Source organism: Diabrotica undecimpunctata, chromosome 2, assembly GCF_040954645.1.
Source record: "Diabrotica undecimpunctata isolate CICGRU chromosome 2, icDiaUnde3, whole genome shotgun sequence".
Lineage (NCBI taxonomy): Eukaryota > Metazoa > Arthropoda > Insecta > Coleoptera > Chrysomelidae > Diabrotica > Diabrotica undecimpunctata.
This window is the reverse complement of record NC_092804.1, coordinates 156,523,334-156,548,970: the sequence shown is the minus strand read 5'-3', so window position 1 is coordinate 156,548,970 and position 25,637 is coordinate 156,523,334. Positions and strand designations below refer to the sequence as shown.

Below are 25,637 nucleotides of genomic sequence, written 5' to 3'. Positions count from 1 at the left end.
TCGTAATTCGATCACATAATCTTCACCTGCTACATCTTCTCCAGGTCGACACCCAAATTCTAGATCACAAGGTAGTCGCATTTCGCGTCCGAATAGGACTCTGGCTGGTGTCTGGCCCGTTGATTCGTTAACAGCAGATCTGTAGGCCATTGTGAAGAACGGAAGGTATTGGTCCCAGTCTCGCTGATGATCGGACACCATCTTTGTCAAATACTTGCCAACTGTCCTATTCATTCGTTCTACCATACCATCCGATTGCGGATGATACGCGGTAGTTCTTGTTTTCTTCATGCCTAGTCTATCACATATTCCTTGGAATAGATCACTTTCAAAGTTCCTGCCTTGGTCACTATGGATCTCCAAAGGCACTCCAAATCGGCTGATATATTCTTGGATCAACTTATCTGCAACGGTGGCGGCCTTCTGGTCTGGAAGTGCATAAATCTCGACCCACTTAGTGAAGTAATCCATTACTACCAACATGTACTTGCCCCCATTTTCACTTTCTGGAAATGGCCCTGCAATGTCCAAAGCTATTCTTTCAAACGGGCTTCCAACATTATATTGTCTCATAGGAGCTCTCCTTTTCCGGTGAGGCCCGTTACTCGTAGCACAAATAGTACATTTCTTACACCAGTCTTTTACGTCGTCGGAACTGTTCATCCAATAAAACCGTTCCCGAATTCGCTGAAGGGTTTTCCTTACACCAAAATGCCCTCCCGATGGACTGTCGTGTAACTGACGAAGTACTTCGGCTATTCTGCTCTTTGGGATCACCAACTGTCTTCTTTTCTCTGAACCGTCATCATTTTCCAGGACTCGTTTGAGCAAGCCATCTTCGATGATAAATGAGTCCCACTGGGCCCAATACGTCTTAACTACTGAGCATAGGTTTGATATTTCCTGCCAAGGTGGTCGACGGTTTTCCTCTTTCCATTTTCGGATTTTCTGTATAACTGGATCTCTCTCTTGTTCTTCCCTTATCTTAGTAGGCGTCCAGTCGTCGTTGACAATCGTCGTTCTTAGCACTGCTGCTTCCTTGGATTCCGTTTTGTTGCAGTGGGAACACTCTGCGGGGCATGGCCTTCTGGAAAGAGAATCAGCATTTCTGTGGCTAACTCCGGCTCGGTGCTCAATCTTAAAATCGTATTCTTGGAGTCGTTCGATCCACCTGGCTACCTGACCCTCTGGATTCTTAAACTGCATCAACCACTTAAGGGCGGCATGGTCGGTTCGGATTAAAAACTTCCTTCCATAGAGGTATTGATAGAAGTGCTCTACTGATTTAACTACTGCTAGAAGTTCTCTTCTCGTGACGCAATAATTCCGCTCAGGTTTTGAAAGAACTTTACTAAAATATCCGAGGACTCGTTCCTGTCCTCCTTGAATCTGAGACAGCACTCCTCCAATTCCCACATTACTTGCATCCGTATCTAAGATGAACTCTCCTTCTGGCAGTGGATACCCCAAAATTGGTGCTGTTATTAAATGCTTTTTCAACGTTTCAAAGGCATTTTGGCAGTCTATATCCCAGCGGTATTCTCTTGCTTCCTCTGTAAGTCGCGTTAATGGCTTAGCGATATCTGCAAACTTCTTAATAAACTTCCGGTAGTAAGTACATAGTCCAAGAAAACTTCTCACTTGATGTTTGTCAGTTGGTTTTGGCCATTCCTTAATGGAATCGATTTTTCCTTTATCCACGGCCACTCCTTCTTTACTGACTATATGACCCAGATAATTGACTTTACCTTGAAATAGCTGGCACTTCTTGGGGTTTAGCATCAATTGGGCAGCTTTAAGTCGATTAAAAACGTTTTCTAAATTCCTCAAATGATCTTCGAATGTCTCCCCCAAGACGATTATGTCATCCAAATAAACCAGGCATGTTTTCCAAGATAACCCTCTCAACACATTTTCCATAAGCCTCTCAAATGTCGCAGGAGCATTACAAAGTCCAAATGGCATAACGTTGAATTGCCACAATCCAGATCCTGTGGTGAAGGCTGTCTTTTCTTTATCGACTGGGTCCATTTCTACCTGCCAGTATCCAGACTTCAAATCTAAAGTAGAAAACAATTTACTTCCAGCCAATGTGTCCAATGTGTCATCGATCCGAGGCAGAGGATAACTATCTTTCTTGGTAACGTTGTTCAGCAAACGGTAATCCACACAGAACCTCGTCGTTCCGTCTTTCTTCTTAACCAGGACTACCGGAGAGACCCATGGGCTCGTAGAAGGTTCTATCACCCCGTCTTTCTTCATTTCCTGAACAATCGTTTCAGCTTCCTCTCTCTTCGCCTGTGGTAATCGTCGAGCTGTTTGACGAATTGGCTTAGCATTACCAGTATCAATTTTATGCTTAACAACGGTAGTTCTTCCCGTCTTTCCTCCTTTCGGTACGAAAATATCACGATACTGCCGCAGAAATTCCCTTAATTTCCTTTTCTCCATCTGATTTAGAGACTGTCCTGCAACTGCAACCATTTGGTCGAATTTGTCGTTGGAATTATCAGATGTTGTCGCCTGACGGATTATGGATGTCACAGGTACACAAGTTCCTACTTTTGTCTCTTTCTTTATGGTCACTGGGTAGTCGTTGACATTGATAAGTCTCACAGGAATTTCTTTAGCCGAAGTCACCAATTCCTTTCCAATTATGATTCCACGGCCAACCTCATCGTCGTGGTTCCAAGGCTCCATCATAACAGGTCTCCCTTCGTCTACAATTCCCTGTAGTCGCGCTACTATGATCGTTTCGCTTCTCGCAGGCACGACTGTATCTTCTGTAATGGCTGCTTGCACAGTGTTGTCATTATGTGGATGGAGAAATACCTCCTCGTTGCCAACTTTGATTACCTTATTCTTAAAATCCAATTGGAATCCATGCATATTCATTACGTCCATTCCTAATATAACATCCTCTTCGATGTCAGCAACTATAACAGTATGGACAAACTTTTCTGCCCCAATTCCCAATTGTACCTGGATTTCTCCATGAATGTTGGCATTTTCACCTGTAGCGGTCCGAAGTCGTAACCTCGTTGGTAACAGTTTCTTTCGGCTGTTTATAACTGTCGGGCGTATAATGGTTCTGGTCGCTCCGGTATCCACCAACAACGTATGCTTTTTACCATTTATGTCTCCATCTACATATACACTATCTTCACGACATTTCAAAGAAGCTATTAGTATGAGAGGGTCTTTGGAAAAGTTCTGGGTCGAAGCTGCCCCCCTAAGGCTGACCCGTTCTAGTTTTCCTGATGGTGAGTTTCTTGATTTGCGTCGTACCTAGGGTGCTTACAGGAGCTTCGTACGTGTCCTATTTCGCCACAATTCCAGCATCTGATGGTCTTCGTTTTCTTGTATGTCATGCTTTTCATCATATTAACGAGCTGGTCAAGTTTATCTTCCTCTCCTTCCTCTTTTACAGTCCTAACTTTACTGTACCCTCCAGAGGCCTGCGTAGCTGACTCATATTCGAGGGCGGCGGATAAGACATCAACCAGCGTCTTGTGACGAGCTAATCGTAGTGTTCTCTGCATTTCATGATCACGAAGACCATCAATAAACGTTTGAACGGCCAATTTTTCCATCATGTCTTCGGGAGCTGTTGGATAAGCATATCGTACTAATCTGGCAATATCTACCTCATATTCTTGAAGAGCCTCATCTTTCTTCTGTCTACGATTTTTAAGCTGCGACTGATATACATGCTCCAAATGTTCGTGGCCATATCGCATATTTAACCTCTTCTTCAGTTGTTCGAAATCATCGGTCTCCTCTACGGCTATGGTCTGAAGCACATCTAAGGCATCTCCTCGAAGAGCGATAGTCAGGTTTACAGCCTTTTCTTTTTCAGACCATCCATTTGCTCTTGCGGCTGATTCGAACTGTTTCATGTAGTTGTTCCATGATGATTTTCCGTCGAAAGTTGGGACTTTAACATGAATAGAACCTCCACTTCCTTCAAATTTCGGCCGTGTCTCCAACTTAAATTTCGTCTCGTCTTCTTTTATCTCCACTGTAATCGGATTGTTACCTCTCTCTGCTGTCCCTGTTTCTTCCATCTTCCTTTCCATCTCTTTAATCTTTTCTTCGAAGGCCAACTTATCGGCAGCAACTTGGTTTTTTAACGAAGATATTCTATCGTCCAGGGCAGACATCTCAGAAGTGACTTTAGAGATTTCTGAAGAGATGTTAGCAGAAACTTTGCTTTCCAGGGAAGAAATCTCGTTAGAAACTTTGCTTTCTAAAGAAGCGATGTCGCCGGAAACTTTCGAAATATCGCCAGAAACTTTGTTCTCTAATGATGCAATATCACCGGAAACTTTGGCTACATCAGAAGAAACTTTCGAAATATCGTCAGAAACTTTGTTCTCCAATTTCGAAATCGACGAGATGACAGCATCTTCAAATATATAAGTCTCTGGATCTAGACCTTCTTCTAGCAAAGCGTTCTTTAGTCGTTGGACTAACTCAGCCTTTTTTCCGGTAGAAGCTAATTCTCTGTCTTCGAGATGTCTTCTTAAATTCGTCACTGTGAGCTCATAAATCGTAGCCATTTTCACAATTTATTTTACGTATTCACTTGTATTATTATTATAAGTCTAATTTATGTTCGATCTCACTCTGACACCATTTGTTGTGAATTTATTAAAAGGTTCAATATTTATAACACTTATGGATTTAATTTATTTCTTTATTTATATTAACTTATCTGACAATAATTTATTATATCCGTACGTTACAAATTCGCGAGCGCGGGTCTTGAGTATTAACTGTCTCTCCATATAAAAATGTTGTATTTATATACGAAATCCTGATATACTGGAATAGTCGAGAACATCAAGTTGGAGAATTCACCATAATTTGAATCTAGACTTCCACCGAAATTTCTACAATAAAACAGAATAATTAGTCATAAAAGTTAGGCCAGTATATTTATCGTAACAATACAATGGATATTTCAGAAAGCCATAAATGGAGAACAGCTCCCAAAGGAATGGACGGCGGCATATATGACATCTATATTTAAGAAAGGAGATAGAAAACGATGCGAAAACTACAGAGGAATAAGCGTAATATCATCAATAGGAAGATTATATGGGAAGATACTGCGAGAAAAGATAGAGCAAGCGATAAAAGGCAAAATCGGAGAGGATCAGGCAGGCTTTACGGCAGGAAGATCATGCATAGACCACATATACACACTGGAACAACTGTTGGAAAAGAAAAAAGCAAAAAATAGAGATATACACTTGGCATTTGTGGACCTGAGAAAGGCGTATGACTCTGTACCAAGGTCAGAACTATGGGAGGCAATGTACAAATTAGAAATACAGACGGAACTTATAGAAGCTACAAAAGCTCTGTATAAAGAAAATAAAGTGTCCATTAAAATGGGAACAAGAATCATAGGAGACTTCACCACAACAAAAGGGCTCCTGCAGGGTTGTTCCACATCTCCAACCCTATTCAAAATATACTTAGAGAAAGCCTTGACTACATGGAAAAGAAAATGCGAAGGCATGGGAGTACCGGTACGGAACGAATACCTATATACATTAAGTTTTGCAGACGATCAAGTAGTGATTGCACAAGACCAAGACGACCTCAGCTACATGATGAAGAAACTACAAGAAGAATATACCAAGGCTGGCCTAGATATTAACCTCGCGAAAACAGAGTACCTATCTACAAGTGAAGAAGACATAGAAGATCTACAGATTGATGACAACGTAACAATCAAAGGAAATGATAAATTCAAATACCTGGGGTTTATAATCACGAAAAAGGCAACAACAGAGGAAGAAATTACACAAAGATTAGGACAAACAAGAACAGCAATCCGACAACTTAACTCAGTATGGTGGGATAGACACCTAAATATGAAGACAAAAACGCAGATTTATAAAACATTAGTGCGAAGTATTATGACATATGGGGCTGAAAATTGGATCATAAACAAGAAAAACAGCAGTAAGATAGTAGCAACAGAGATGGAATGCCTGCGAAGATGCTGCAGAGGAACAAGAATGGATAGGAGAAGTAATGACGAAATAAAGCAAAGAACATCAATAGAAACAGACATACTAACATATATAGAACAAAAAAGACTAAAGTGGTATAAACATGTAAGAAGAACTAGCGACAGCAGATGGATAAAGAGAATAACCGAATGGAGCCCCATAGGAAGGAGGAAAAGAGGACGACCCCGAAAATCCTGGAGGAACGAAGTAGACGACGCCATGAGTAAGAGAGGACTAAACGATGGAGAATGGAACAACAGAGAGAGATGGAAACGGTTGAGCGAGGGAAGGCAGTGAATACTGTAGAATCCCTAAATATATATATATATATATATATATATATATATATATATATATATATATATATATATACATATATATATATATATATATATATATATATATATATATATATATATATAGAAATGTGTCATTTTTCAATGAACTCCCTTCCAGTATCACAAACCTTTAAACTTAAATAGATCGTATGTGGGACATGATTATTAAGGTATTTCGGTGCCGAATACAGTATTCCAAAATTTGTCAGTGAATAAATAAGGAATCATGACTTATCGCATGGCCCTCTTAACAGGGGGCCATAACATTGAAATTTCCAGAAAGATTTGTCCAGAATTTTCCTAAAAGCCCTGAAATTAGTATTTTCAACACCAGAGAAAAAACCCAGTACCTTCATACTACATATATTCGGTCTCTCTCTGTTAGCAGAACAAACTCATATTGTTCTTTTCGTACTAATTATGAGTGCTACATGCAGTTTTCAGATTACCACAACTATATACAGGCCAGATATCAACAAAAATAGCCAAACCTTTAAAAAAATGGAATAACACCAGCTTTTAGAAGAAACAACAACTTGGGCAAATATATTAAAAACAACAAGAGCCAAAAGAAAAAGCACTTACACCGTTGTGTATACAAACTTAAATGTGGCGACTGCCCAAAAACTTACATCGGTCAAACTGGTAGAACTTTTAACAAACGTATAGTAGAACACAAAAGGGCTTTCAGTAATGGAAAAACAAATTCTTCACATCCAAAATAAAGGCCTTAAGCTATGTTTATAAGAATCTATGGAAATTAACAAATTAAAAGAGATTATAGATACAGATATAATTCTGAATGACCAACTTGAGAGAAACAGATCTCCCCTCCTCAACCTATTTAGTTAAAGATTATATAGTGTAAACACATACCAAAAATAGATCACTTAAGCTGCCGAAACAGCTGTAGTGATAAGATATTATAATAAATTTTGTAAAAGTTTTGAAAACAAAATTTTCAGTGTTTTATTGTTATATAAAATGAATTTCCATCAAGTAACACTTGAATCCACCACATTTAAATTTGGCAACAGTAAATAGAGGGTCTTTGAAATTCGAAATTAGATTAGAAGAGTTTTAAACAAAATTAAGCCGAAAACGTAGGCAGTTTGGTTAATGGAACGTATTGAACAATTCATAACAAACATTTTAAGCTTTGGTTTGTATGTTAATTTTTTTCCGAGATATTGAAAATCGATTTACGCGTCCGGTTTACACGCGACCGCATTTGTTGCGAACTGGCCGTGCGCATCAGAGTACGTTAATAAAAGTTCCATATCTTGGTCAAAAATTAACATAGAAACATTTACCAAAGCTTAAAATGTTCATTTTGAGTTGTACTATAACCTCAATAAGACAAAGTATATAGCTAAATTTTGTTTAAGTCTCTTATAAACAAATTAATTCGCAACTTTTTAGAGAAATTTTTAATTTTATAACTTCAATAGTTGTTTATTAATAAAGAAAAAGTAATTTTGCAAAGTTTTCTTTATTGCTGAAACAATTACCTTTAAGGGTAATTTTTTTTAAGTTAATCGCACATTATGAAAGCTGAATTATACTCATAGAAATTGTTATAACCTCCGGTCCTAACAATCCGATCAAAGTTTACCAAACGCCATTTTCTCCATTTTTAAAAAAGGAGTAATTTTCATTTTGGTAAAATTAAATATCTCTTAATTTTTATCTTATTCTATTTATTGAATTAGTTGTTTTTCCAAATTTTGGAAGATTTATTAACACTGGTGATTTGCTGATAATCACGCATACTTAACAAATACTGTTTCAGACGAAACAAATAAATAACAAAAATAAAAGAGTGCGTTGACATTTCTAATAACAATAAAAAGATAGAAAACATTGCGTTAATATTGATTTAGTACGATACAATGTAATGCTAACCGATTATACGATAATAGAAAACCAAATAAAAAAATGTAATTAGTATAGGCATGGCCCCCGTAAACAAGGCTGTAATATTAGTTGTGCCAACACTGTGGACCTGTCAAAAACTACCAAAACAGTAACAAAATTAATCTTCTAGACGAATGCTAACCACGATTCTACTTCCAAGTAAAATATAATACCCCATAAAATATAATGCTTTACCTCGGATACGGGAATTATGTTGAATCTTGCACCAAACTAGGAATGTTAAAAATGTGGGAAAAGATTTCTTTTAATTAGTTTTAATTGACACTCACTTTTCAATCTAGTTTTTCTTATGACTATTTAATGCGATCAACTTCAATTAAGATTTCCGAATTACCACAGCTAGTTCTAGAGCAACATGAATTGAAAACGAGACTAGCTTTAATTGTTCCTAGAACATATATCAGGAAATATAGTAATTATGAAAATATATCAGTGTTTTTTAATGGGCGATACAGTCACCAGATACTTCATAAAAATTAATTTCATGAAATACAAACTATACCAAATTTGGAAATGTATGATAGCAAAATTTTTATGTCACGAGATTACAACGTTCTAAGCAGAAAAAATTATAAATATCGATAACTTCTTGTCTCAGTTTGACACCAGTTCTTAACCAGTTTTATAAAAAATATTATGACCACTACAACAAACTTCAAGTTCAAAACGTCTTCCACGATTTGTGCGTCCCGGCGGTATCCAATTTAACAGTTACTTTGATAGTCTATCTTCTGTCATCCTCTGTAGATGGCCGTAACATATCAGTTGTTTTGTCCTAATGTCGTCTACAGTTATAATGTCCCGAATTCTGGTGTTATATATATTTTTTGTTTATTGGTTTTCGATATCGTCTGATCCCAAAGAACTCAATTTAGTAATCATATTGTTCTCCTACGCTGTATGTTTCTTTCTCATATTGTGTGGCCCATTGTAACATTAGTAGTATATAAGCTCAGATATTTATAATTTTCACAAAGTCTGATGCGATCCCTCCTATGCGCATGGTTTCTGTTTTATTTAACCTTACTCTATACGCGCACGGACTGACAGTTGACTGACTTGACTGAAATATAGAATTTCTCGCATACCTCCCACTATTTTCTGTAGCCGCTTTGTAAGTCTTCATTCTTCATCCAGTCGGCTGCTTTATGTTACAATTTAATGTAGTCTAGTCTAGACTGAGAAGTTAGTACGTTAACTTATTTCAAAATTATAAGAAAATTTGGATTGAGAGTCCGCGCGCGTGTACTGGTGTAACTGATATAGGTTTTATATTTATTGGAGTATTTAGTTAACAAAAGGTAAGATCATATTTTTTTCAACTTCAATTCTTTTTATAAACAAATAACCTTTGCAAATAATTTTAGAAGGCAACGCAATTTTTGACAAGTTTATTTTTTCCAGATGGCGCCTTACGAATCAGAGCAGAACCGCCTTCAAAAGTTTATGAAGGAAGCATTATTAGATGATGAGGAAGAAGAACCTTTCTATGATGATGATGATCACTAAGAAGAAGGTTATGTAGAAGAAAGAAGTGATAATTCAGAGAGCGAACAAGATATTTCGGATATTGAAATGGAAGCATCTCCTGTCACAGAAGCATTTTTTATTGTCAAAAACAAATCTACTAAGTGAAAAAAAGTCGCACCATCAAAGATTGTTAAAGCCAGACCTGTAAATTTATTGGAACATTTAGCTGGTCCGAAAACTTCAACTAAAATATTGAAAGATCCACTTGAAATCTGGAAATACTTTTTTAATACAGTTATGTTAAAAATTATTGTCGAATATACAAATCTGAATAGTGCTTCAACTGCAGCTAATTATCCTCGTGAAAGAGGATAATTAGCTACGGACATGTGCGAGCTTCAAGCACTCTTTTAATTGTTGTACTTAGCCGGCGTCTTAAAATCAGCTCGAATAAATTTCAGCTTAAATCAGCTTTCAAATTATATCCGTTAGTCCCCAGGATTATACTTTTTTGGAATCAGCTCATTTTTATCGATCTAAAAATGTCCTAAAATACAGGGTGTTACATTTAAAAAAGAGCCGATGACGTCATCACTATAATGTGTATCACCTTGTATAATAAAATTTTATTGTAAAATGTAGAACAATAAATTTAAAAATCGACGTGTTTTAGATTTTTTTTAAAAGGCTTTTCATTTAGGTTTACGGACACACTGTATATATATATATATATATATATATATATATATATATATATATACAAACAACACAGTTTATTAGGGCTGCAGTCAGTAGACTGCTGCCCTAATAAACTGTGTTTGTTTATATCGACAGTCAATAATATCCAGTATTTCTTATATATATATATATATATATATATATATATATATATATATATATATATATATATATGATGTATATAAAGTGTTGGTGAGATGCAACAACTCTGTTAAAGAAAACTGTATTCATCGCAGAAAATGGGCTCCTAACTTAAAAAAAAGCTTTAATTATGAACGCTGGAACTCCACCAATGCCGTCTAGTGAAGAAAAGACCCTCCACTTAAAATTAATAAAGTAAGAAACTCCATTTTTAGTATGGAGTATAATATATCATTAAAAACTGTTAAAACCAGATTTGCAAACACAGATTAAAGTAAAAGACGATGAATAATAACAAAACCGGTTATTGGCTAAGTATGTATATCGTTTTGACTATTTTTTCGATATTGAATTTTCGAAAAAATTGTGATTATCGAATAAGATATCTTGTAGTGTAGACAAATGAAACATTTATATTAACTTTTTAATTGACTTTTATTAGAGACAATTTCAGAACAATATTGAATCCCGCTGTAATGTTCTCCATACAATTTTATATAAACAAAGTAAATCCCCAGAGTATTGTTAATATTAAAAACTGTAATTCAGTTGACTCATTCTCGTATTATTTCAGAACTTAACAGGCAGATTACTTGATTTGTATGGTAATTCGCAAATTACAATAAAAGCGAATTAATGATTTCGTCAGTTTTTAAATTTTTTCGGATATGACTGACCTTGGCAGATACATTTATATATTATACTAAATTATTATACATGTTTATCAGCTTGTAGATTAACTTAGAAAAATATTAGTGAGCTACGGAAATCAGAATAATTACTGCGATAGGAAATTATTACTATTATGCAACAATAAAATAGTTGTTCTATTTATAAAACCGCATAATGTATTAAGTAATTTAAGTAATCATAAAAAATACTACAAACTTGTAACACCAAACTGTATTATATAAGAGCAAACTGTGTATTATAGTCCGTTTCACCCTTTTTGGCCGATTTGATTTTGAAAACCAATGAAGTAAGATGAAACTTTCAATCAAGTTATGAATGACGGAGAGAAATATATTTTATAGAGAATCGTTTTTATCTCATGCTGTTTGAGATTCATCTTTATTTCCACCATATAAAGTGACGAAAAAACGTTGGCTAACGACAGTAGGCAAAAATGGCTCGGCTTTCTCGCTAGGAAATAATACTGTACCGCTAGCGAACTCAGAATGTTTCTGTAAAATTTTGATGAATTTAAATTTGCCGATCTTGTAAGCTACTAATCTTGTGTCGCATCCTGAAAAAGGATGCTTTTTCAGGATGCGATACGAATTGATACGACTTACAGGGTGTTTAAAGGTTTAAAACAATTGGATACTTTGGACACACAACATTGGACTGCTCCCTTCCTAATGCTGTGAACAAGACAAGAATGTCAATGTCCTCTGCTACGACAGTCACAGAATCATAGGCATGGAATGCAGCAAGCGCAGAACGGATGATGACTGTATCTGCATCAGATGCAGCCTGGTCGACACTAAAACCCACTTCTGATAGAGCAGTTTTGAGAAGATCTATTAAGTTTGTTTTGTTCTTTTCATTACCAAGAATTATCTTGTAATAATATTGGTATGGTGCTCTTATTAAACTTTATCTCTGTCCATTAGGTAGATAATAAATTAATAATAACATAGGAATGTTAAGAAAATAAAAAAAAGTGGAACAGTAGGCGGTACTGTAGACTAGCGCGGAGCTTCGTACTAAAATTGCTGCATTTTTAAAATTTAAATAATATATTTAAAATTAAATAAAGTACCAAAGCATAAGTTGTTTACCTACGACAAACTGTTAAATTCAGACCAAATATTAATAATAAAATATAAATAAATATCAGTTGATCGTAAAATTTAATTATTATATAAACTAAATAATGTTTAAAAACAATTGTATTTATATGAAATTATTTTAAAACGAGAATTATTATAAAAATTTAAACAAATGACATTTATGCCTTTTATTAAATTTTGACAATCGTTACGAATAGAATCTTTTAGTGACAGATATTCTTTTAATTTTTCACGAAAGTGGTGAATGGTAACGTGACGTAATCGTAGTGATGGCGTAACGACGTCATCTTGTGGCGCTAGTTCCGTGGCGCTTGCCACAGCTTTTTACTATAGAAAAAAAAGTAATACAACGCCAGTATAGGAGCTTCTCTTCAATAAATTGATTTAAAATGATATGAATAAAAAATATATAATATATACTTAATAGAAAACTAAGTCGTTAGTTGGTTCGTTTTTATCATATTCTTACGAGTAATCAAGAACACGATCAACTTCGGAGGGCTGTAAAACCCAGAAAAATTAATGAAATTATACAAATTTGTAGTGAAAATGATTCGTTGCAAAACCCACTATAATATTGCTATGACATCATTTTATTGTAAAATGACTAGAAAAAATTGCCAAAAAGAAAATTTGTTCAAAAACTTCAGTTGTAGTGAATAGCAATAAATTTGTAGACAATTTATTTTGCTATAAATAATGTCCAATAAAATTTTCTGTACGATTGTTAGTTTACGAGAGACAGCGCTTTCATCCCACATTTTAAGATGGTGAGTATTCAAGAACCCAGCCAACGTTGTAGCGCTGTAAAATCCAGAGAAATTAATGAAATTAAACATAGTTGTAGTGAAAATGATTCGTCTATAACATCTATAACATTGCTCTGATGTCTTTTTATTGTAAAATGACCAGAAAAAGAGTTATAAGACCCAAAAGATAATTTGTTCAAAAATGTTTAGTTATTTTTGTTTATAACTTTTTTATTTTCTATTTTACGATTAAAAATAATAGAAATAAAGTTGTAGACAATTTAATTTGATACAAATAATGTCTGATAACATGTTTTGTAAGATTGCTAGTTTGCGAGATACACCATGAAAACCCTTACCCTCTGTTATCAACATCGCGGCCGAGGGACAAGGATGGCGACCACACAAATTTGAACTAAAGCTTATACTTACCCTCTCAACACATCAAAAAAAAAATTGCGTCCTCTAAGAACCAAGGCATAAAAAATGTAACATTTTAATGGACTAATTGAATTATAAATACATAAAAATAATAGATATATATATATACGCCAAAAATTGAAGGCAGGAATAAAATAGTCCCGACTGACTAGTTGACAAAAATGTTTGTTATACTCTATTTGTAACATTATAATTGGAAAAACATAAAAAAACAGAAAAACAAATTACCTACACATATTATTTAGATAAAAGTTTAGTTCTAAAATTGGGAAAAGTATTTATAATTTAGAACCTTCTTCATTAAAAACTTAATAACTAGTGTTTTCTCTTGGTTGTATGTAGTAAGCTTTGCCTAATCCTCTTGTATCAATTCTTCTGTGTGCTTTACACCATTAGTCCAAACTTCAGGTGATGCTTTACTTAGAGCATTGTTTCTTACTTTTTTGAATGCACATCCACATCAATTTTCTTTAATGTAATCATTGTACTATTTACAAATTCCACAGACCAACTCTATCGGATGATAGATCGAATCTACTAACAGTGATATGACTATGGTAGTTGTATATATTCTGTTGGATATACAGAAGAATTTTGAAAATACCTTGGACAGACAAAGTAACAAATAGTGAAGTTCTTCGAAGAATGAACAAAGAACGGGAGCTGTTTATCACCATCAAGAGAAGAAAGTTGGAATATTTTGGTCATGTGATGAGAGGGAAAAAGTATAGCTCCAGTTAATTATCCAAGGAAAGTCACAGGGCAAACGAAGAGTGGGGAGACGACGTATATATTGGCTGCGCAATTTAAGAGACTGGTTCCAGTGCACATCTAACCAATTATTTAGAGCAACAGCTTCAAAGATACGAATAGCAATGATGATTGCCAAACTCTGTAGCAGAGAGGGCACTTGAAGAAGAAGAAGTTGTAAAACCTGATGCCTATGTTCTTGAAGTAACTCGTCTATAACATACTTGATGCTTTGTGGCTTTTTCAGTTGACAAAGACTTAATAGCTTAACTTGTAGACATGTAGAATGTAGAAAAGAATGTAGAAAATGGGGCGGCCAATAGAGCCTGATACACTGCGACCTTTGCAGATCTATTGTGTTTCCCCCTTATTTTAAAGCACTTCATCTAGCTTGGTCCTCTTAATGAGACTCAACAGCCTTGATAGTGGCCTTTTCATGTAGCCTGGTGCTTCCGGTTTTTCCTCTCCGAGTTCTAGAAATAGCATTCGTGCGAGACCTTCGCAATGGCACAGAACGTGTAGAGCGGTTTCCTCTTCTTCCAGACAGAAACGACAGCTGTCCTCTTCTGTCAGGCCTATGAGACTCAAGTGTCTATTGAGTCTACAGTGCCCAGTGAGCAGACCCACTATCATTCTGACAGTCCTGCGTCTGTGCGAAAGTAAGTCTGCTGTAAATTTAGCCGAATGTCCTTTGATGAACTGTTTGGCCTGCCTCTGTCCTGGTGAGTTGTTCCACCATTCAAGAGACTTCTGTTGCACCCATTTGTGTATGGCTGCCCTTTTTATCGTATTTGCGATTCCAAAGAAGGGTTCCGGACCAACCAGTGGCGTAGATGCGCCTTCTCGGGCCAATTCATCGGCCTTCTCGTTGCCACGATGACCCTTATGTCCCGGCACCCAGGCAAGTGTCAACCTGTTTTGACTTCCCACCTGAGAGAGGACATCCAAACAGTTCCATACCAGCCATGAATCGACCTGTACCGAACTGAGAGCCTTTAGAGCCGCTTGACTATCCGAATAGATAACGATGGAGTCGTTATCTACATTTCGGCCGATTAGTTCCATAGCGCACCTGTGTATAGCAGCTAATTCGGCTTGAAATACGGTCGCGTATGTTCCTAGACATACCCGGACTTCCGTCCTTGGTTTTATGCCATATATTCCAGCCCCCGTACCTGTATCCGTTTTGGAGCCGTCCGTATACCATATTGAGTTTGCTGTTAGCGGCGGACCAGTTTCCCAGTCCTCTCTTTTTGGTATTGAAATTTGAAAATTTTTGTTAAAACTATACCTCGTAACCATTCGGTCTACAGGCATTCCTAGAACGGGGTCTGCCTTTATGTCCTGGTATAGCCTTAAGTTATCATCTCCCTGCATCATACTTATTGGAGCTTGGCCTTGGATCAACCGATGTAATGTTGATCTGGCTTCACTCTGTATGTATATATGCAGAGGTGGTAGGTTTAGCAGAACTTCTAGCGCGTCCGTTGGGGCTGTTCTCATGGCTCCTGTAACACTCAAGCATGCAAGCCTTTGTGTGCTACTGAGCAATCGAATCGCCCCGGACTGTTGCGTTTTGTTCCACCACGCCACTGAACCATAAGTTATCATGGGCCTTATAACCCTTGTGTACAACCAGAGGTTCATTCTGTGTGACTTTCTGAATGTGTGCATTCCATGTCAGCCTCTGGTCGAATATTACACCCAAGTACTTGGCCTGACTTGTGAATGGGATTTCTACTCCCTTGAGCACTAGTTGCTGTAAGCCTTGCAGTGCTCTTTTTCTGGTGAAGGGAACAACAGATGTTTTTTTAGGGTTAACCTTCAGGCCTTCTTCCTCACACCAGCTGTCCACCATCCTCAGAGCGACTTGAAGTCTCTCAGAAATTATTTTGGTAAAGCGTCCTCGGACTACAATTACCAAATCGTCCGCATAACCCAGACAGTAAAAACCCTCCCTGGACAGTGTATTAAGTAGGTAGTCCATAAGCGTAGCCCACAGTAATGGGGATAAAACTCCTCCTTGTGGGCAGCCGCTTCCTGCCTTTGCTTCAATAGTGGCTTCACCTAACGAGGACGCAATGATCCTGTAACTTGTAGACAACTGAGATTTTGTCCAAGAAGGTAGATGCAATTTTTCTACCAGAGAACTATGGTATGATGCATTGTCCACATTAATTAGAAATGGTTACTCTAGCATTGTTATGATCTTTTCGCAGATCCGTTTTTTAAAAGAGTCCTTACCATCGAATCTATGATAGTCAACACTCTTCAATTTGGTGAAAAATAACAGTGCAGCATTTTTAACAAACCCATTACCGATATGCTCTTTATATTGTCATCTTGCCTTGTCCGTTTATATGACTCTTTCAAATATATTTAAGTTTCATAAAAAAAAACAACTGGACATAAATCACTTTTCATTGAGTGCCTCAAAAATCCGTTTAGGAACAATATTTGGTTTTAAAAAAAAATGCAGTGTTTAGATAGTTGTCACAAACTTTTATTAGAGGCAAAAATTTTTATTAAAAAATAAGATGGTACACTCATTTAAAAGAACCCTTATGAGCTACATCACAGGACGATTTTGGACTGATTAGTTCATATTCAGTGCTGCTACTAGTTATACATATTTATAGCCACCAAATATGTGGGTGAAATACCTTTAAATCTTATTTAATTGGTAATGGATTACATTGTTGCTGCTAATTAAGTAGAATGTTAAAATTTTAAGTAGATTTGCTTCATGGCAATTAAAGCTCTCAACAACAGTTGCTGGTCCTGAATGTAGTCTCTAAATTGACTTAATTTACTTTACTTAAAATACTTTGAACACTGTCCAATTATGGAAACCTAGAGGGAGAAGTGAGGTATCAAGTACAAAAAGCAAATAAACTGGAGGGATGGCTAACTACACTACACAACACAAAGGTTATTAGAAAGGGCAGAGAATACTGAGAAGAATTACATAACATAAGCTGAGAAACGGAAAGAGGAGTGTAGACATAAGAATAAAATCTAGGTTGTAAACACCTGAATACTAAACAAGATAAATCACCAAACGATAGAATAAGTATTGGTTGACCACAAAAAAAGATATAGTGACAATCATCCATAGATCTGCCAATGAACAAGCAGAATTACTAAATAGTGAGGAAGAAGAAGAAGAAAATTCGATACTTCTCGCTTACAGTATGTTTTATGTATTCAATTAATTTTATAGGTTTTCTACCTAGTTCAACGATTTTCCATTTATATTTAAAGAGTTAAGAGCGTAGGCGCAAAATTTCGGCCAATGTTTTTAAATGCAATAATTTTTTTCGAATCCTGAGAAAACTAACAAATATTTTTGAAAAATTTAAACGCAGAATGAAAGATTACATTATTACCGGGGCCCGAAAGTCCCTTAGAATAAACAAAAAGTTTTTTTGAATGAGATATTTGAAAATAAAAACCACACTAAATTTTCTCTTTTTTGTCACCCCTGTAACTTATTAAAATAAACATTATGGAAGTTTTCAGGGACTTTCGGCCCTCAGTAATAATGTATTCTTTTATTGTGCGTTTAAATTTTTCAAAAATACTTACTTATTAGTTTTTTTAAGATTCGAAAAAAATGAATGCATTTAAAAAGCATTGACCCGAAATTTTGCGCCTTAATGCTCTTAATTCCTTTTAAACTTTTCTTATTAAAAAGTTCCCATAAACTTTCAAAATTTCAAATTAATTTTTGAAAATATGTTATAGGTTTCTCCATATTTTTGTAAAGAATATTTGTAAAAAGCTCAATTACCATAACATTCATTAACTATTAAAATATCAATTAAAAAGTAATTATTATGTGATATTTATAGTGTTTTTGCTCTAAGCTATTTGGTAATTATGTTTCTGATACTCGTTTAGATAGAATGTGAAATGAGTTAAAAAGTGACCATAAGTATCCTTTAAATAATATTCAAGATAAAGTATATTATTCAAGATGAAATACAAGGACAAAGAGAGGTTTATTTAAAATATACAAAAAGTGAAACATTATGAAGTGAAAGTTTTAAAGGTATAACCTATATTCACATTGCCTTTTATTACATTTATTCAATGTATATTATGGTTTGATATTTCTGTTCCCATTACATACCTAGTCATTTTATTACATTTACACAATTTTGATGATAACACGTAAAAGTCTGTTATCAATAATTTGGCAGTTAACATTAACACCTTTAGTTTCATATTTGAATGCCATTCAAGAAGGTTGCAGACAGGAATGTATATAGGTAAAATGTAATGGCATATCACACAACAAGAAAAAACAAAAAATAAATAGGTATATAGATAGAAGGCAACTGTAAATATGTATTTCTGACTATTAGGTCATCATTAGTATGGTGCAACCAAGTTAGAAAAGGGCCATGTTAACTTGGGAAAGGATCACTACAGGAGCAATGTAACCAGTTTGTGGCAATAATGTAGAAGACCCTAAGAACTTAGAGCAATAACTAATACATCCACAGAGGAAGCTACAGCTACCTGAGGAAAGGAATACCAAATGTTTAAAATATTTTAAACAAATAGAAAAGGTTAATGTGTAATAATAAAGGTAAAATGTAATATTCATTACAACCAATTGTGGCTTAATCCCATATAAACATTATAATAATAATATTTAATTTATAAAATAACTTTGCAATCCAGCTCAGCTCCATGGAGTAAATTTGAATAGTATACAATATTTTTTTTTAATTTTAACAAATTTGAAAAATTTGTATTAACATTTATACAGAAAATATGTATACAGATTATATGTTATTAATGTTAATTGGGAATGTAATCCTCAGAACTTGTAGTATAGTTTATCATATATTGTAGTAGTTATGAACATGATTTATGAATTGTTATGTGAGTTATGAGTTGATTTATTTAAATGATATTATTTTAAATCTCCTATTATCTCTGTTAGAATTTAATTGATACATAACAGTAATATAATACAATAATGTAAAATAACAATAGAAAAAGGAATAACAATGACTGGAAGAAAAAAAACTGGGCACAACATTTGTTATTGCACATACTTATTTGTTTTACATTATTTATTTCTTAATTTTTCAATTTAAAACAGTTGTCTCAATATTATCTGTTAACTTTAATTATTATTTAAACCAGTATAACTTAATGACAATTATGCACTACATAATTAGTCAGTAAACTAGATGTGTTTGTTCTACAAGTGGATTTTTCCTTTATTAGTGTAATTAAACATTTCTTCATTATGAGCTGATAAACAAATGATAAAATATTTTCCTTAGGAAAAAATTCTTTTTTATTAAAAAAACTTGGGATATTATTGAAAAAAGGTAACTTATGTTTTAATATCAATTAGTGTTGAATTGATATAATATTTGAATGCAATGTTTTTATTTCTTTGAGCACCAACATATTTGCCTAAAGCTAAAACTTGTTTTAAATGACATTAACCCTATATAAAAGAAAGCAATGGGGAATTCCAAAGTTTCTCATTATGTCAACTATATCCTTATAAAACTCGAAATTGAGTAACATATCGTATTGATTTTAGGAAAAGTAAAATTATAACTATGTTGATTTAAAAACAATATTATTTAGAGTTACTAATTTTTCCAATCTTATAATAATTACATACCTTGACTGTCTGTCTCTGTTTTTTCGCTCCCGATTTTTTCTTAAGATCTTCGTTCTTGGAGGGGTCTTTGAATAAATATCATATTCACTCAACTCGTCGTTTTCTAGTGGACTCTGCTCAGGATCATCCATTTTTTTTAAATTCACATTAAATTCTCAAATTTAATTGAACATACCACAATTCCGACTGTTTATTATCACATACTCATTCGCAAGTCTCGTAAATACTTTATCTCTGGAGTAATTAACACTAATGCCGCATTTGTAACATGATAATTTAATCAGATTGACGACCGACTCTTCAATATAATCTATCATTAATTAACTTATCAAACACTAATATTATTTACATAACCTTAGTTATAAAAACTGTCATGATTGTCAACAAAGTCAAATTCTTCCTCTTTTGCTTTAAAGACCTTGGCCTGGTGCCAACATTGATAGTCATTTTGTAAAAATAAAATAAAAACATAATATGGCTAAAACAGACGCAGACGACAGACGTTTTCATCCCACACGAAAAATCTAAATCCATTAAACATTTTGTGACAGGCTACATATGCATGAACATATTTTCGTTATATATTCGACAATATGGAATTCCACAGAAATTAAAAAGATCTATTTTTAAAACAGTTAACATTACCCAAACAAGAAGAAAATGATAACCTAATAGTAGCACTCATACATAACCATAACCATAGTTTTCTAATATTTTTTTTTATAATGTCTAGTTCTTTTAATCGAATTCCTGGGTTTTGCCCTGACTGTGGCTCAATTTTACCTCCTTTGCAGGCTACGGGTGGTGTTACATGTTATGCCTGTTCTAGGGTATTTTTAGAAGATGCAGAAGAAGGTAGCTTTCTACTTTTAATAAATGAATTTGGGATGATTTAATCTTACTGTGTGTGTTTAACTATGCTTTTATAAGCAAACAAAAATGTAAAGTCAATCCTAGTCATTGAATGTTTGGATTTAGGCCCAACTTTCATATAGAGTTTCATCCTTTTTTTCAGAAATTGTTATGAAGGGATCATACTGCAGCCATTTACTCATAATATGCATTCCAGAATTGTGAAACCCTAGAGCCTCGCAGTCATGCAACATATTGTTGACTGTTCAGGTTTTCTGCTACTAAGTCTGCAGCTTAGATCATCATGAAACATCATCATTGTAAGCAGGTGTTCCTAACTGGTACATGCCTATATAGTAAGGAAGCCTGTTATACTTTTGAGCTTATTCTTTTTGTTTTATGCAGTACTTCAGCCCTTTTAGCATATGTCATTGTCAGAATTCAACCAGCAAGCTTCCAAGGGCCCCATGGACACTTGACTACCTATGTATATATTTATCTGCTTAAGTTTGAAAGCCCTCATGTTAATGTCTCTTGCATAATGCAAATGTAATATATTCCGTCTTAGTAATCTAATGAATTTAGCAATTAAAGTTGATAAATGATTGAATTTTATGTAATTGCATGTTTTAGTAGAAACTGAGTTTTAAACTGATATATTTGAAAAGTGAATGTGAATTTATAGTTAATATACTTGCTATTTTAAGGGCAGAACAAGAAATAACACAAAATGAATGAGAAAATTGGAAACATAACTGTTGATGAAGAAAGTTTCTATATTATGTATTTACTTCTAATCCATATACTTAGTCTAAAAAGTAAAACTGTTAGTACCCAAATTGTAAAAGTCGTTACTACTTGTAGTAGATTGAGAGTAAAATGGGTATGGATTATGTTCAATCAATAAAATGATACTGAAAATTACATTTACAAATCATCTTGTGAGACTTTCACATCCGTTGATTGAAGCATAAAAATAGTTAGTAGATTAGTTTAGATTTTTATAAGAGAAGTTTGATAGAACTTTCAGGAACCTTCAGAACACATTAAGTTGATATTAGCATGATCACAGCTGATATATGTGAGCACAAATCGAAACCACATTAATTTGGCCTTAGCAATACTCTCATTCAGATTTTGTATTAAAATTTGTCTTCTAAGTTAATAAATTGCTGTTTACTTGCTGGATGTGTAGTTCCCTTAAGATCCTTAAGGTAGATAAAACATTATTGAATAAATTGTAATTGACATTCTTTTTAAACTAGATGTTGGATCAAATCATCCCTTTTTTTAGATTAAAAAGTCATATGACTAGTATCTTCCAAGTGAGTCGTCTATTATCAAAAGCGGCAATCTCCATTTTTTCGTCAAACTGAGTTAAATTACAGGTAAAATATAGGTTAAATCATGGCCTTTTAGAAAAAACATTTCAGTTATTATCATAGTCAACTAAAAATTATGTGTAATTACCCAAACAAAATATCATTCAGTTTAAAAAACAGACATAAAATATGAATATTACTTTCAAATATGGAAATCTCTCTCTTAGCCAATCAGATAGCTCAATGTGATGCACATGATTTTATTTTATAATGACACTTTATAGATACTTAAATAACTAAAACATATAGTGTATGCATTTGTTTTTGTCGAATTCTATTCATATAATAGATTATCAAAAAATAATAATAGAACAACAAGGTGTTAAACTACCACCAACTAATTGTAGAAAATGTTCTAGAGCCTGAAAACTGGGTGGCGACAGAAAATCAAATTTTTTTCATATCAAACAGATTCAATTATGAATTTTCTTATTTCTCTTAAATGCATAGAGTCGCACTGCTGCAGAGGTAAAACTCAGTAAAGACAATATTTTCCGTGTAATTTAAATGTGAAAAAGTTATATAAAATGCACCAAGAATCTGTATCAGAAAATGTCAAGCTACATGTAAAGGCCTCATATTTTAGAAAAATATTTAATACCAACTTAATATTGGATTTGGTACACCCCAAAAGGATACCTGCTGCACCTGTATAAGCTTGACAGAAAAAAATGAAACAAGAATGTGATGGTGCTAAAAAACAAAATATGTTATACAGAAACAAGTTCACTCACCAAAAGTACAGATATCTTAAAGAAACAGATGAGAATGTTATTATCTTCAGTTTTGACTTTTAAAAAAACCTAGTACTGCCAAAAGTGGCTGATCAGTCAGCATATTACAGCAGGCATCTTAATATTTACAACTTTTAAATGGATCATTTAGAGACCAACAGAGTCAATAAAATGTATTCTCACATTGTTGGACTGAGGATCTGCATAGCAAGGGAACCAATGAAGTAACCTCTGCAGTTTACCACAGACTTAATGTGATGAATTTTGGAGATGCAAAGATATTAAAGTTAATAGCGGATGGATGTGGAGACCAAAATAAAAATACAATTGTTTTTATTATGTTTCACAAATGGTTCCATGAGACTAGGACATATATTGAAAAAGTGGATTTAATATTCCCTGTGGTTGGTCACTCTTTTATGCCTCCTTATGGGGTGGCAGGATTAATTTAGAGAGATATAAGAAAAAAATACTATTATTTACTACCTGAGGAATATACCAGTGTTTTTTAACAATTTGCTAGCATAATACTCCAAATGAAAACTGTGCCTTGGACAATAGAGAAAAATTTCTTATATATCTTGTAGAGAATAATTGTGTATATCACCACATATAATTTTATCGCCCTTAAATAATAATAATTGTGATAATACAATATTCCATTATCAGATTTAGACATTACTTGGTATCAAAAACAGCAGTCTCCACTACGTTTGGTTTCATAACCAGAAAACTCCAAATTTGACTATCAAACTCGGAAATCTCTGTTTTGTTTTCACGAATTTTTTATTTGTGTTTAACTAAAGTACTAACGAAAATATTTAAATCAAATCCAATGTTATGACCTATTAAGAAATTTTTAATAGCAGTAAGTGATAAGTTACAATATGATTTATATCTCACTGAGGAAAATGTCATTGAAAGGAGATTGCCACCTTTGATAATAGACGACTCAAGTAAGATATATAAAAAAATTAGTGGTTTTAATTTTAAGAAGAATCCTCATATAGAGGACCCAAAAATTTAGATATCATTTGTGCAAATATTTTTAAAAAATCCTTATTTTAAAATGTAATAACATATGTTTTTTCCTTCTTTTTTGATAACTGTGGGAGCTGAACCTATTTGCCAAACTACTTATTGTTGATCTTAATATGTCTAGATGTAAATGTTTAAATATTAACATAATCAATAAATATTTTCTAGTATTTGGAAATTCGAAGGTCCAGTACACAATAACCTTTAATTCACGAGAAGCCAAAAAGAAGAACCTTAAAGAAGACAAGAGACAAAAAGAAAATGATGATGATGATGAGGGCCCAGTGGTAGATAGAAAATGTCCAAAATGTGGCAATGACAAAATGTCCTATGCAACTTTACAATTGCGATCTGCAGATGAAGGTCAAACAGTTTTTTATACATGTACCAAATGTAAATACAAAGAGAGTGAAAATTCTTGATATAATGTATATATGTTTTGTTATGTATTTTAAATAAAGTTTAATATAAATTAAATCTTTTCATTTGCTATCACTTTGTTAGGTTTCTTTATTACCACGTCTTCAATTGTTTTGCTTAATTATATTAGTCCATAAGATCGGTTCCTGATCCCTACAGAATAACAAATAATAGAGATAAAGATTTCCCAATATTTAGATCAAACTCTACATTTATGCCTCAAATGTATCAGTATTGACAATTTTCTGGGAGAACTGAAACGAAAATGTATGATAATCACTGAAAATTTAATAGAAACTTGAAAGATATCAATAAAGTTAAGAGGTAGCTTTGTCATCTCACCCATATAGCAAATAAATAAATACTAAAAGTACAAGTTTATACTTTAAATTATATTTTTTACATATGTAAATACAATGTAATAAACTACATCTGTATTGAACACCTCATGTCACACAATGAATACATTTTAGAGAGCTTTACACATCATAAACTTAAGCATTATTTAGGGGATTGGTTAGCATATATCTCGTGTAAACATTAATTACCACAATACTCAAGTTGTCAGAGAGACGAAAATGTCAGTTAACCTGTAAACATCATATGAACAAGCTGAATTTTGCTGAGAATGTCAATTTTGGGACCCCAAAAATTTGCACATAAGTTTACCACCACTACCTTCCTGCTAAAACCCCCCTCGTAGGAAGGGAAAACGGAAAAAAAATCGATTTACCAAGAATCTGTACACTGTAGAAAAAAGATTTCACATAAAAAATGTAGCCGAGATAATTTTGAATAAAACTTGTATTAGCACTTGTTATGTGGAATGAACCGTTCTCTCATAAACAACCTTTGAAGCGACCGGTGGTTTTGAATGACAGTTATGCGCGCCAAATTATTTTTAATTAATTTTTTTTATTGTTACATTGCATGTTTACAATCTACTCTATACACAGAGTAATAAGTAAATAGTCTGTAAGTAAATTAACGTGAGTTAGGTAAAGTTCAGTGACGGTTCTCTAAGTATTATTGCGGTAGGTCTTCTGGTCATACTCTCTTCAATCTTCTTTCGGCAAGTGATTGGGTGAATAAATTATTTATCAGTTCGTTGTTGTGATCAGTGGTGCGATTTTTATATTTTATTGAGTGATTCTTTATTATG

The 25,637-nt window shown here is 33.9% G+C and overlaps 2 protein-coding genes across 4 annotated transcripts in view; one reads left to right on the top strand and one right to left on the bottom strand.

The window, feature by feature from the left end:
• Nucleotides 1-20,468, bottom strand: part of Mekk1 (mitogen-activated protein kinase kinase kinase 4) — an 89,839-nt gene extending 69,371 nt beyond the window's left edge. For 2 of the 3 annotated variants that reach the window (XM_072523838.1, XM_072523837.1), the window contains exon 1: nucleotides 20,050-20,468. In XM_072523838.1, the coding sequence (XP_072379939.1) occupies nucleotides 20,050-20,180 (131 nt within the window). In that variant the 5' untranslated portion in view covers nucleotides 20,181-20,468. Of the gene's footprint in view, nucleotides 1-8,479; nucleotides 8,623-20,049 lie in introns of those variants that run through there. The other variant, XM_072523839.1, reaches the window with a different exon arrangement.
• Nucleotides 20,469-20,628: 160 nt separating this feature from the next.
• Nucleotides 20,629-24,550, top strand: Polr1H (RNA polymerase I subunit RpI12). Its single transcript, XM_072523844.1, has 2 exons — nucleotides 20,629-20,904; nucleotides 24,224-24,550. Exons 1-2 carry the CDS (start codon nucleotides 20,775-20,777, stop codon nucleotides 24,475-24,477), a joined length of 384 nt encoding a protein of 127 aa, XP_072379945.1. The 5' UTR covers nucleotides 20,629-20,774; the 3' UTR covers nucleotides 24,478-24,550.
• Nucleotides 24,551-25,637: the final 1,087 nt, after the last annotated feature.

What these genes read in the sequence shown, in the direction of transcription:
- Polr1H (XM_072523844.1), top strand. Translation starts at nt 20,775, where the DNA reads ATGTCTAGTTCTTTTAATCGAATTCCTGGGTTTTGCCCTGACTGTGGC. An exon ending in TTTAGAAGATGCAGAAGAAG is followed by an intron (nt 20,905 to 24,223) that starts GTAGCTTTCTAC and finishes AATATTTTCTAG; the next exon opens with TATTTGGAAATTCGAAGGTC.